This window comes from Lepisosteus oculatus, chromosome 11 (genome assembly GCF_040954835.1).
Source record: "Lepisosteus oculatus isolate fLepOcu1 chromosome 11, fLepOcu1.hap2, whole genome shotgun sequence".
In the NCBI taxonomy this organism is placed as follows: Eukaryota; Metazoa; Chordata; class Actinopteri; order Semionotiformes; family Lepisosteidae; genus Lepisosteus; species Lepisosteus oculatus.
In genome coordinates, this window is record NC_090706.1 from 2866630 (window position 1) to 2879932 (window position 13303).

The window sequence follows — 13303 nt, forward strand, 5'->3', positions numbered from 1 at the left end:
GGGGTCATAGCCCCTGCCCAGGCCATTCCCACAGGAGGAGCAGAGCATTTCAATGCATTGCATACCCATCTCTTCACATCAACTGGAAAACAGACTCCAAAGGCTATAATTTGATACAACACACTTAGTCACACTATTGCTTCCATGTTGTTTCAAGGACAATGAAAGCCACATACATACAAAGCCCATTTGATTTCTATTCATCTTTAAAGATGGAGGCAGACTGTGCCTGTATGAGTCTAGGGGATGGGCAGTAGGGAGATGAGTGCTGGAGATGGGGGCTCCTAAATGAATTTTGCATGGCTTCTTCACACCTGCTGGAGACACTAGTGAAGTTTACTGGGTTCTTGAAGTGAGCCTGCTTTCAGGACCACTACAACAATCATGCCATCCCCTCAGCAGCCTCCTCTTTCCTCCAGCCTGTAGTAATCCAGCCCAAGAGGAAGAAAGGGGATCCAGGTAAAGGAAGGAACATGGTATTACCAGCACTCTACAGTGTTTTAATGGAAAAAATATACCTTCACATAATCCTATCCCCTGGAGCATTTTGTGCTCCTTTTTTGTAAAAGCCTACAAAAATATTTTCTGTTTGTTGTATTTGGGCATTAAAGAGTATGATCAATACTGTAGCTTTAAGACCATTGAGTAATAGTAATTCTCAAGCAACTGATTTCCCCGCTACAGGCACTCCCTTTTTTTTTTAAACCCTGCACAATACAGTATAGATGTTGATTATTTTCCTATACTAATGCAGTATAATGTGCACGGGGGAGGGGGGCGCTAAGAAGACCAAAAGAAAAGCAGTCAAAACCATCTGAAAAAAAGAAACCCCATCAAGACTGACTTTTATTTTGCAAAATTACAGGCCTTACAGATCAGTTTCGCACCTACTGCAATCATTCATCCCAGCTGCAGAGGCAGGATGTAAAGTCCCTCCACAGGAATACACTAGCCTTCTTTGCCAAATGGAAGAGGCTACTGTGACATCATGGCCTTGTGTTCGTCGTCCCCTTTCTGAGCTCCTTCAACACCAGAGGGAGTCAAGGACAAAGGGACACCATCTTCACGGGCTAGCGTACCTGGCGCGAGCACAGCCTGGTCAGACTGAGGCTCAGCCAGGTCATCACCACTCTCATAGTCCTCCTCAAGCCCAAACTCCTCAGAATCCTCATAATCCTCCTCAGACAGCAGCTCTGGCCGTTCTTGCGAGGTTGGGGATGGGGACGTGCCGTTGTCAGCTTCCTGCAGCAGAGGCCCTGGGCTCAGAGTGACATTAGCCTTCATTGTGGTCTGCACTGGTGGTGAAGAGCTCACTACTACCGCTGCTGGGGGAGAGGGCATCCGAGTCCCCACACCAGCAGGGGTGGTATGCTGGTCTGCTGCAGGTGTATCTGGGTCACTTTCAGGCTGCTCTGTAGTTAAAGCCCACTCATCATCCTCCTCCTCCTCCTCCTCTTCTTCTTCTTCTTCATCCCCAGTTTCATCCTCCTCATCCCCTTCAGAATCTTCCTTCTCATCATCATCACTCTCACTTCCTTCATCCTCCTCAGCATCACCACTGCTATCTTCCTCTCCAAAATCACTCTCACTTCCTTCATCCTCCTCAGCATCACCACCACTGCTGCTATCTTCCTCTCCAAAATCACTCTCACTTCCTTCATCCTCCTCAGCATCACCACTGCTATCTTCCTCATCCAGTTGGAAGTCTTGTTTATGCCCTTGACCATGATACCCACCTTTTGCCTGAAACCAGAGAATTTCAGCCCCAGGAAACAGTCCAGCTCCCCTACTGCGAGAAGCTCCCTTTATCACTATGGGGCCAAGGCTCTTAAGATCTAGAGAAAGACGGAAGGGTTAGTTCTTTGAGTGAGTAGTTACAAAAATCAATTAGACACTGGATTAAAAAAATAAAAAGATACCTCGAGGTAAGTTGGTCTTCATCTTAGCAGTGCAATTAGAGTTACAGCAGTCACATACGCCATCAGCCACCTGTCCGATGTCTTTCCACCTACAGAAGAGAATAACCCCTTAGAGAATACGGAATGAACACCAAGTGTGCCTGGACTAAAGGCCCTATGAACCTTGGCAGCTCAGAAACTAGTTTTGAACATGGTCTCAATTTAAGATTGAAACAGGAAATAGGCCTGCATCTCTTTACATCAAAGGTAGCTTTGAAGTCAAGAAAGAAACCGCCAGTCTCTCAGATCAAAATACCTATGCCTCAAAAGCACTTCCAATCCAGGGGAAGCCACTTTCTCCACCCCCCCACTAGATGGAGCTCTTGTGCAAGCCTTGGAAAAGCAAAGCCCCTCAACTGACCTTTTTGTAGCTGCACAATAATTACAGGACTTGGAACCCTCTGTGGTCTCTGGAGTAGACAAGAACATGGAGCAGTGCAGGTAGATCTAGAAGACAGGTTCAGGATTCAGGGATTCGAGTCTCTCGGTACAAAGAGCAAGGTTATGCCAACATTGTTTTGGGGGCAAGTTCCATTCTCATGTACCTCCATATCCTTAAGGGGCGTTGTATCAAAGGCAAGGTTAATTGCATCGTCGGCTCTAGGGGAAACAAACTTGGCTCCCATCCTGTTATTGGCACAGCTGAAATAGAATTGGGAAGGAAAAAAAAAAAAGATGTAGGTAATTTGGACAGTTAATCAAAACCGGTTTAGGCACTATGTGCAGTTAAGGGACTTTACCCCAAGTTGTCAACCAGGATGTACTGTGGAGTGGGCTTTGGGTGGCCAGAAAGGGTTGTAAAGCAGTGATTAATGAAAAGCTTTTCTCCATCAAAGGCAGGATAACACGATGCCTGGACATGAAGTTGGTCTCCAGAGTTATAGATGTTGGTCTTGGAAACTGCAGTCCAAGCATCTGTCGAGAACAAGAAAGACTCTTGCATTAGGAGAATGGGACAGCTCTGGAAACAAACTAGTGTTGAGCTTACCATTCATCAGTTTTAAATCAAAGACCGTGTCGTCTTTGCTGGATTCAAAGGAGACGTCATCGTTTTTTCTGTTGGAAAGGAGAGAGAGAGAGTTAGCTTGTGGCGTCAAGAGGTCTTTTTTTTTTAAAAGCCCAATTCATGAACTCTTACCTAGAATAGTAGCACTCGATCTCAACGTTGATACGCGGTAGCCCGCGGGCTGCTGCTGCGCGTTGATTCGGGATATAATGGAGGAAGTTCTTATAAACAACGTAGCCCGGTGGCATCTGGAATAAGGAAGCCAAGCTTGAAGAGTTACTGAGCACTTAGGTGGCCTTTCTTTTTTTTAAATTGATCGAGCGACTTACTAGTCTTCGACTGCCGCAGTCGAGGAGGTTGTATTTGAAGAGCAGGTCCCCCGTATCCTCGTCCAGGCTACTGGGCTGGCAGTCAGGACCCAGGGTCAGCCGCGCGTCACGATACCCGAAGCCGTAGAAGTCCTTTCTCACTCTCACCACCATCTCAGACTCCCTGCAGCTCACCGACACATCCCGCACGGAACCTTTCCCGGACCGTCCGGACTTGGAGCGGCTGAGCAGCGCGTCGGGCAGAGATGAGCTCCCGGGCGCGTCAAGCTGGTCGAGCCGCGACGTGTCCTGGGTCGATGAGTCGCCCGAGCCGGGGGGCGGAGGAGCGGTTGTTTGGGGCGCTAGTAGACCCCGCGTCGTTTCGATCGGCCCCGAAAAAACACCGGGAAAAAGCATCCCCGCGAGGTAGAAACCTAGTACAAGTGACTTCATTGTTGAAAACGCACAACTATAGGGCATACGCGGTCGTATAACTGTACGGTTCCGAAAAACGACTCCTTAATAAAATTTGAACATAGGATAGCTCGATGCTGAGCCATGTCAGATATATATACTGGCTGCAGCAAGCGCTGACACCTGCTCCTAGTTAGTACCAAATTAATTCTCACGCGTTGTTTAACACACTTATGATACGAAATGACCTGTTCAGAGCTGAGAGAATTGTAGGACACGGTAGTAGTTGACGATTAATTCAAAAACGCCTCGCCTGAGGACACGACTGTTAACATTTTCTGCCCATTCATTTAGCCAAAATGTCTTAAAACATTAAAACAAAACTGTAAAACAATGCGTGGTGTCGAGCAGGGTAAACAGATTTCTGATTGCTCATATTTCACAATAAACATAATTCGCAATTTCTGGCCTTTAAATCGGAACAACAGCAGACCTTGCTTGACGGAAGATGGATCCAGTTAAACTAGTGATCAGCTGAATTAAGTCACTGCCAGCCCAGTAGGCACTAGAGGTGAGGATGACATAATTTTTTTAACTAGCGTCATTTTCTTGTATTTAAAAAAAAGTAATCTGAAAAAGTTTAAAGCACGCTACCAGTTGACATATGGCTGTGTATTTTATGAGTTTACTACTGTCCTTTTACACAGTATTTTACAAAAGTATTCTAAAAAAAAGTATACGTTTAGTGATTCTAACTACGTTTAACGGAGCAAGACATCAGATGTTTTCTGGCCGGACGATCCCATCTTTAAACCTTTTTCTGTTCAATAGTTATATTGAACTATAGTTACACTTAATATAAACCTTTGGTACAAAATACTGGAGCTCTTGTTACGACTTATTAACTAAAAGCAGGGTTACAGGTTGACTGTAAGCTGTCCAACCAAATACAGCGATAGTGTAGATTTTTACACAATGATAGACTGGGTGTGAAACGTCTGCTTTTCGCTTAAAACGTCAGTCCATATCACCCCGGTAAAAACCAGATTCAGAGTAACGCGACTTTCGCTTGCAGAGCATCACAGCGCGCACAGCCGAAATCGATTCTATTGAGGTTCGATTACTTTTTCCTGCCAGGTTTTGTGTCCGATCCCAGAGATTCTTCCTAACGCTGATGCAACACATTGACACAGGAGCGTGCGGTGAGGCTGGCTTTGCGCTGAGGCGTTTCCTGCTTTTAGAATCGACACCGGTAAGACATATCCACTTTTTATATTTATCCACGGGGCCGTTTTGACCACATTTTCCTGCGTTATTGATCATCTGTTTTATATCGTTTCCTGTGATCTGGATGGTGCTGATATCCTGAAACGTCGAGCACTGTGTAGGACTCATTCATTTTACACAGGTCTAGTTCTGTTGCTGAGTAATTACGGATTACTGTGTTTTTTTATGTTGTTGAGAAATATGTAAAGGTTTCATTCCTTTCATACTTATACGGATGCGGCGAATAATTATGGTTTTCAATTACTCCTACACCCAGGCTGTGCTGTATTAATCTAGAAACAACGAGATGAACAACAGTAATTTGGCTTTTTTTTTTTTTGTGAGTCGACCCGCCTGTTTGAGATTCTTCAAAGTAGAAAATAATATGACTGCGGATTTTTGGTATCTGTCTGCCTGCTTGGGTATACTGTATGTGGCCTAAGTATTATGTCACTGGCCTGAGATAAGCACAGCTCTTTCGAATGCCAAAAAAACCCACCACAGATCGTCAGGGGTGATGAGAACTATAACTATAATCGCCTCGGATATTAAGTTTTCTATCCGCCATCGATCCAATAGTTTCTTTCACAAAGTGTCTTTAGACCAAAGAAGTCAAAGGAGATTCGCAGTTGCCTGTCTTAGGAATGATCTTTATCATTTATCCTATACGAAAACGTACCGGTTTTGAAAGTCCATATTTGCACGTGCTCGTGTTTATCAAAACAAAATAAGAATAAAAAGCTCATGTTTAGAGAGTATGAAAGGCACTGTATTAAAAGTGCTGGCGTCCGCTTTAGTCATTTCGCTATTGTACCAGAAACCACCCCCCTCTCTCTCCGTCTTCCCCAGTGTGCAGGAAGAAGAATACTAAACAATGGGAGAGCAGCTGAGTCCAGATGAAAAGTACCACCTCATTACCAGGAATCTGCAGGTATGAGTCCGAGCTATTTTACAGACTTACACTGGCTGACCCTGTTCAACAGAGATCAGGGCCACAGTAAACTGTGCTAAACTGTGATTTTTTTTATAAAGTTGTATGTAATTTAACTTGTTGTTGTTGCTGCTGTTCTTCATTTATGTTTTTAGTGACTCCTTTAATGTCTTTCTATTGGAGCATACATACAAATAAGCATTTCATTACACATGTGCATATGACAAACTAAACTGCGAACCAGGAAGTGTTCTGCAAAGAGCACACTGTGAAGGCTAGTTGTGTGCATGAAGTGTGAATACAGACTGAAAGAGCTTAAAAGGAGATCTGAGTGGTCAATATTTCAAAGGGGTGCATGAAAGAGATTAGCAGGCCAGGCAGATCAGAGGGGCGACGTGTTGGACTCTCGTGGCCTGCTTGAACCTCACTTCTCATGAAGGTTTATTGTACTCTCGTCAAGAGTGTGTGTCCAGACCCATCTGCGCGAGACACTCGGCGTCCCGGCGAGACAGTGCTTCCTCTTGCTGGTGACCGTCCACAATGTCCTTGTGTTCCAGGAGGTGCTGGGAGAGGAGAAGCTGAAATCTGTGCTGCAGGAGAGGGAGCTGAAGGTGTACTGGGGCACTGCCACCACAGGCAAGCCTCATGTGGCCTACTTCGTGCCCATGTCCAAAATCGCCGACTTCTTGAAGGCGGGGTGCGAGGTGAGTGAAGGAGCTTTTATTCTTACGGGGTCTCAGGTGAGCTGTCCCCCAAAGCTGTGGTCCCCGGCATTGGTGAAGTTCTGGAAATGATGGAATTGAACACCAGTTAAGTTAGTAATTGATTAACTTAAGCCATTAGTTGATGAAGTTGAGTCAGAGCTCAAAAAGGAAAAGCTACAGAAACTGGCAGCTCGCTGTGGGATTGAGGAACGCTGTTTTGAGAGAAGACTATGAAATCGAGTAATTAAAACCTGGTTTGTTTTTAAGGTGTACATGTACATTTTAACTTTTGTCTTGTTGAAATACCGTTTAAGCCAAGTTTGGCGAAAATAACTTTCATTATAAATGTCGGAGAGAAAGGCTAGGCCAGTCGTCCCTTAAAGAGACATCAGGTCAATTCATCAGGAGAGAATAAAAGATCAGTCTTGGGTGACTTTGCCACAGTGTATTCATGACAGATTTGTCCTAAAGGGTGGCCAAGATGTGGAAGTGGTTTAACCAGTTTAAGATACAGGCGCCAGGATGTGTGCTTTTAACTGAAGAGGGCAGCAGCTGGCATTTCTGGACAATCTGACAGAGCCTGGACCCTGAGCTGTGCTGTCTCCCTGCAGGTGACCATCCTGTTTGCTGACCTGCACGCCTACCTGGACAACATGAAGGCCCCATGGGAGCTGCTGGAGCTCAGGACGAAGTATTACGAGCAGGTGATCAAGGCCATGCTGGAGAGCATCGGCGTGCCACTGGACAAGCTCAAGTTCATCAGGGGCACAGACTACCAGCTCAGCAGGTGAGGTTCTGTGTGTGTCGTCTACATGCAGGGCATTGTGGAGATGCGCATGGTCACAAAGTAAAGCTTTGATGTCTGTCATCCAGGGCGTGTTTTGCTTAGTGTAGTCACCCTGGGGAGGATTCTGTATACAGAAGTAAACCTGCTAAACTAATACAGCAGATGGCTAAGCAGTAAAGTTAAAACTGTAAGCAAATACTGATAAATGATCTGATTCTTTAAATATAGAACAGTTAAGACAGGAATCATCTTTGAACTTTGATGAACATGGTGTAAGAAAGTCATTGTCTTGATGTTGGTGAGTTTAAAATAAAGAGCTGTCTGAAGAACTGACTGGGGAGAAGAAATTAAACAAGGTTTTGAGAGAACGGAGCCTCTTCAGTGGGTCGAGACTGGGCTTTTTTCTGCAATTGGTAAGTGTGTGCTGCTCTGCCCGGTATGCGACAGTCCTGTCCTGTTGTCCTCAGGGAGTACACTCTGGATGTGTACAGGCTGTCATCCATGGTCACTCAGCATGACGCCAAGAAGGCAGGAGCGGAGGTGGTGAAGCAGGTGGAGCACCCCTTACTGAGCGGGCTTCTGTACCCTGGACTACAGGTACCTCTCCTCTCTCTACACACTCCGTTCACCCCAGATTTGCTGCCCTACTTGTGCTCTCTAACTCCTGATACGCTGCCCTGCGTGTGCACTCTGGCCCTGAGTGAAGCAACCTGTAACTTTAATTGAAATTTGGCCATCACTGAGGTAACTTTTTTGCAGTAAATGCTTTCTCTAAGTGCTGTCCCTATCCAAATATTTCCCTTTTTATCTGTATTATAATAACAGGGTTAGGCAAAAGGGGCAGATGTGAGAGTGATGGGCAGCTTTTCAAAGGACTACTTTGGTGTTTGTCTTTTGAGCAGTGATGACTTTGAAGTTCATTCGTATGCAGTGAGCTCCAGCCCAGCATCCTTCCTTCTACAAGATCTCTTTCCCTGACTTCTCTTGCCAGGCTCTCGATGAGGAGTACTTGAAGGTAGATGCCCAGTTTGGGGGCGTGGATCAGAGGAAGATTTTCACTCTTGCGGAAAAGGTACAGTGTCTGGGTGTTTCATAGCAGGTCATAGAAGGTTTGGGTGCTGGGTGAATAATGGATATCAATGTTGAGATTTTACTTTTGGAAAAAACTGTGACTTTAAGGTCTCGGCTGTGTTTCTTCTGACCTCTTTCCAGTACTTGCCCTCCCTGGGCTACGCCAAGCGTATCCACTTGATGAACCCCATGGTCCCAGGCTTGACGGGGACAAAGATGAGCTCCTCCGAGGAGGTGAGTGTTGGTACTCAGGTACTGTTACACAGGGTTTTCGCTCCACACTGAGTTGTCAATGAGGTAATTAACCCAACTAGCGTCTTTTTCTTGAGGTATTTTACAGCTGATTGATCAATAATATTTTTTAAAGGTACAGTTACCTTTGAAACACTACAGAGCCTGGTTAGAAGTGTTATAGTCTTGCAGATGATACCAGTCTTGTAACTGAGAGTTTGGGTGGAGCAAACACCAGAAAACACCGAGTGCGAGACCTCTGGGCTTAAGGACGTAATACAGCATTGCTGTATGGCACAGAATCATTATTTGCACAAAGCGCCTCACGCCTTCTCAGTGGGATTCTTTAGAGTGGCTCGTCTTATTAATTGTGACTGAGGAGTCCCCGTTTGCCTCCTCCAGGAGTCCAAGATTGACCTGCTGGACAGGAGAGAGGATGTGAAGAAGAAGCTGAAGAAGGCGTTCTGCGAGCCGGGCAACATCCAGAACAACGGGGTCCTGTCCTTCGTCAAGCATGTCCTCTTCTCCCTGCACTCAGGTGACGCCCGTTGCCCCTCCCTCTCCACTACAGATCAGAGCGGTGACTGTGCTGTTGTCACCTGCCAGGCACAGAGTAGCCTCGTCAGTGCTCAGCGCTATTGCTTTGCTTCCTGGTCTCTTGCAGAGTTCGCCATTAAAAGGGATGAGAAGTGGGGAGGTGACAAAGTCTACACAACCTATGAGGAGGTGGAGAAGGACTTTGCAGCAGAGGTAACGTAATGGCAATAAAACTGAAACCACAGTGTGGTTTTAGAACATAAGAAAGATCACAAATGTGAGTCCATTTGTCCTGTCTAGCCTAGTTTGGTAGTTGTGAGTTAATTGGTCCAAGGACCTCATCCAGCTGTTTCCTGAGTTGTTTCACACTCACCCGGCCCTTTGGGTAAAGAGGTGCCTCTTGTTCTGTCTGATTCAAACCAAAACTTTGGTTACCTGCTCCGCCCGAGCCTGGTGTTGGACCACATTCACTTTTATCTCGGTGTTTCTTGTTCTCAGCATACCCGGGCCTTGTCGCTCTGGGTTACCTTTGCCTGGGGCGCTTCTCCCATGTCAACACATTTTGTTTCTTCCTGTTTCTCTCCCCCTCCAGCTCATTCACCCAGGGGATCTGAAGGCTTCAGTGGAGGAGTCCTTGAACAAGCTCCTGGACCCTATCAGGAAGAAGTTTGAGAGCCCCGAGCTGAAAAAACTGACCGGTTCTGCCTACCCTGACGCTTCCAAAAACAGTGAGTGTCCCTGGTGCTGCCATTGGCTTTTCAAAATTAGGCGTAGGCTTCTTTTTCAGTATCCGTCCAAACCATCAGTGTGGAATTGACCCCAAAACCGAGTACAATGATATATTAAATATTACCTCCTGGGTAATCGTCTGACTTCTCTAAAGTACTTGCAGTCCAGGGTGGGTGGCACAGCTGATTGGTTGCTCTTTTTCTTATTTTGATTGACGTCAGAAGGGCCAGCCAAAGGAAATCCTAAAAACCCGGAGGAGGAGGAGATCGTCCCGTCCAGGCTGGATATCCGAGTGGGGAAAGTGCTCAGTGTCGAGAAGGTAGCGAAAAGCTGTTCCGCCTTCTCGGCTCTGCCTGTGGTGGGTGTGTGTTTGGGAATCGCTGACCAGCCGCGCTCTGTGCCCTGTGCCCCAGCACCCCGACGCCGACAGTCTGTACGTGGAGAAGATCGACGTGGGCGAGGCGCAGCCGCGGACGGTGGTGAGCGGCCTGGTGGCCTTCGTGCCCGCGGAGGAGCTGGAGGGCAGGCTGGTGGTGCTGCTGTGTAACCTCAAGCCACAGAAGATGAGGGGGGTGGAGTCCCAGGCCATGCTGCTCTGCGCCTCCCTGTGAGTACCGCCGCCAGGAGCCGGGGCGCAGAGAGGGTTCGAGCGGCACGGCCGGAGCATCTCTAATACGGCACGGGAGAGTCAATCGGGGTTCGGATCTTTCTGCTCCCTGGAAGCAGGAGAAAGCCAGGTGGCATCTCTTCACCAGTGTTGGCGTTGACCATCACTGGCGTCCGTAGCTCGAGGGACCAGAGATGGGGGGGGGGGGGTTGTCGTGGGGGGCTGCAGACATCTCACGCCACCTCCCCTTCTGATCTGGGCACAGAGGCCAGGGGAATCGGCAAGTGGAGCCCCTGGACCCCCCTGAAGGCTCGGCGCCGGGGGAGCGGGTCTTCGTGGAGGGGTACGAGGCGGGCAGGCCGGACGAGGAGCTGAAGCCAAAGAAGAAGGTCTTTGAGAAGCTGCAGGTACGTCTCCCCCCTGATTCCCAGACCGTGATTACTGCTCCGTTCAGAAACCCCACTGCTCTGTCACCACATAAGCAGGTCTTACTGCAATGTGAGTATCCAAGAGGAAAGGCTTGCTCACAGGCTTGCAGCCCATGCAGTTTAATGAAATAAAGCGAAAGGCAGTATTCGCAGCACTGTGTGCCTTTCATGCCAGATGTGAGGCAGATGCAGTTTGTCAGAAAGAGTCCCCACTGCACTGGAACGGAAGCTGTGAGGGTGGTGAGTGGGAGCCAAACGTTAGTGACCTGTTACACATCGAGTGCCTCAGTAAATACACTCGCATTAACAGGTTATTTCTTTGCCTTTTTTGGTGACATTTTTTTCTGCACCAAAACTAAGGTTACACATGCATAGGAGGTCTATCCAGTTTGAAATCAATTTGATTCTGAAATGACAGGCAGGGAAGCTGCTCAGTATTGCTCCTTTATCATGGTTACTGATCACAGGGTCTCGGGTTTTATCGCAGCTGTATGTTTGTGTTGTGTCTGGTGGGAACAGGGACTGTAGTTGTGCTGTCTCACTCTTAGCTTGGGTTTTTACATGGGTGCTTTGAGTGGATCTGTCCCTGTTAACATAAATGTATACAAATACTACTTCATATCAAAGATCTTAATATTTATTTAAATATGCCTCGCAGTCAATGATAATCATTTAAGGAATTTAAGTCTGTGGTTTAAGGGGTTTGTCTAGCCTTTCATGTTAAAGAATTATATTTAAAGTTTTAAATATTGTAAAGAAAATTAAAAACAAAATGTCTGTGACTGTCGTGACCCTGGTTGCCCCTGGGTTTTTAAACACAGGTTGACATGAAGGTGTCGGAAGACTGCGTGGCTCAGTGGAAGGGGAGCAGACTGGCGACCAAGCTGGGGCAGATCACCTGTAAGACTCTTAAGGGCGGCAGCATCGGCTAAACACCACCGGCACCCCCCCTGCCCTGCAGAGTCCGCCTGAACCCGTGGCCCCTGTGTGGCACAGCCTGGCAAGAGTCAGCCATGTCTGCTGAGAGGGCGGGGAGTTCAAACAGGACACTGGGAACACGCTGCGCATAAAATAATGTACACACGGAGGGTTAGGGTATTGTTTTGGAGGGACAAACAAATTGTCGAAAGAACTTGTTAGCATGTTACAAAGCACTGACATTAATTTGGGAAAAATCATAGTGGCAGGTTATTTGTTTCAGCTTTGCTGCAGCCCACCAGGTTTATGCTCAGCAAGGCTTCTCCTACATTTATTCCAGTTTCCGAAGTTCATGTCTCAGTAGAAACCGTCTTTTTTTCAGTACACTGGTTCTTCGGGTGGGTGACAAAAGCTATAGTGGCAGAAAACCAACATGATCTTGAAAGTTGAGATCTCCAGATGCTGGCAATCCCTGGGGGTGCCACTTTCTGATTTTAGTGCCACAGGTTCTTATTTCTCAGCTCAGCTCGGGGAACTGGCTCAGGATCCCCATCCAGTCAGCAACTGAGTCTTGATCTCCCAATCAGTCTGACACCGAGTTATTTATTCAGTACAAACCACGGTCGCTTTATGACAGCTGCCTCACGGTTCCTAGGTCTTGGGTTTTATTGTGGAGCGGGGACTCTTCTGGGTGGAGTTTGTATGTTATCCCAGTGTTCACATGGTTTTCCTCCCACCTTCAAAGACACGTTGGTGTCTACATTCTGGTGGGAGGCCTGTGATGGACTGGCATCCTATCGCTGATGAGTTCTGGGTTGTAGGGACCTCTTGCTGATGGATGTTATGTGCCAGATGCTTCCCCACCAAAGTGATTTACAAAGACTGTGAGATCTCTGCAAGTTCTCTTATCACCAGCTTCATAGCTCACCCAGTGGATGAACGACAGACATTCAGCCCATTGCTCTGTGGCACTGTAGTGGCACAACTAGGATTCACACCCATAACTAACCCAATTTCCAAGCTTCATACCTTTACCACCCACTGGACCACCTGGGCTCTCCAGGTGCTATTTGGGTCATGCACTGACCCTTGTAACCTATCACTTGACTCCCACCTGGCCCATCAGTGAATAATCAAGCACGAATTAATCCCTCTGCCAGTCTCAGCAGGCACATGAAGCAAGTGAAGTTAGACTCTGCAGGTGGTACTAAAGTAAAAACACATCCTTCATGTAGAACGGGAGGCCACTATGTTCATCAGATTGCCATGTAACCATTTGCAAGGCTGTACTGTAACTCGTTTTATCTCGCTGTTAAAAGCAACAGTGACCACCTGTAAATTAATAAAACGTTGTCCAAGTCACAGCTTGTTTTCCTTATTGTCATGAGCATGGAAGCTCACCACCAAG

The 13303-nt window shown here is 47.1% G+C and overlaps 2 protein-coding genes across 3 annotated transcripts; one reads left to right on the forward strand and one right to left on the reverse strand.

The window, feature by feature from the left end:
* Window positions 1-815: 815 nt before the first annotated feature.
* Window positions 816-3823, reverse strand: LOC102687488 (uncharacterized). The gene is made up of 8 exons (XM_015348832.2): window positions 3294-3823; window positions 3097-3212; window positions 2947-3014; window positions 2699-2873; window positions 2504-2600; window positions 2320-2405; window positions 1920-2008; window positions 816-1835 (listed from the first exon to the last, which is right to left on the reverse strand). Exons 1-8 carry the CDS (start codon window positions 3750-3752, stop codon window positions 976-978), a joined length of 1950 nt encoding a protein of 649 aa, XP_015204318.2. The 5' UTR covers window positions 3753-3823; the 3' UTR covers window positions 816-975.
* A 1000-nt stretch (window positions 3824-4823) lies between these two features.
* Window positions 4824-13257, forward strand: yars1 (tyrosyl-tRNA synthetase 1). Of its 2 annotated transcripts, none has more exons than XM_006631346.3 (14): window positions 4824-4938; window positions 5802-5883; window positions 6441-6587; window positions 7199-7374; window positions 7842-7971; window positions 8366-8446; window positions 8587-8679; window positions 9079-9214; window positions 9341-9426; window positions 9806-9941; window positions 10164-10261; window positions 10356-10549; window positions 10815-10956; window positions 11799-13257. In XM_006631346.3, the coding sequence occupies exons 2-14, from the start codon at window positions 5827-5829 to the stop codon at window positions 11907-11909; spliced, it is 1587 nt and encodes a 528-aa protein (XP_006631409.2). In that variant the 5' UTR covers window positions 4824-4938; window positions 5802-5826; the 3' UTR covers window positions 11910-13257. The 2 variants fall into 2 exon arrangements, with proteins under 2 accessions (XP_006631409.2, XP_015204319.2); XM_015348833.2 differs by having other exon boundaries at window positions 10167-10261.
* Window positions 13258-13303: the final 46 nt, after the last annotated feature.

Bases quoted from the DNA above. Each gene is read 5' to 3' on its own strand.
- LOC102687488 (XM_015348832.2), bottom strand. From the start codon at position 3,752: ATGCCCTATAGTTGTGCGTTTTCAACAATGAAGTCACTTGTACTAGGT. The intron at 3,213-3,293 runs GTAAGTCGCTCG...TCCTTATTCCAG, and splicing joins ACTGCGGCAGTCGAAGACTA to ATGCCACCGGGCTACGTTGT. The intron at 2,009-2,319 runs GTCAGTTGAGGG...TCTCTTCTGTAG, and splicing joins TATTGTGCAGCTACAAAAAG to GTGGAAAGACATCGGACAGG.
- yars1 (XM_006631346.3), top strand. From the start codon at position 5,827: ATGGGAGAGCAGCTGAGTCCAGATGAAAAGTACCACCTCATTACCAGG. The intron at 7,972-8,365 runs GTACCTCTCCTC...TTCTCTTGCCAG, and splicing joins TTCTGTACCCTGGACTACAG to GCTCTCGATGAGGAGTACTT. The intron at 10,550-10,814 runs GTGAGTACCGCC...ATCTGGGCACAG, and splicing joins ATGCTGCTCTGCGCCTCCCT to AGGCCAGGGGAATCGGCAAG.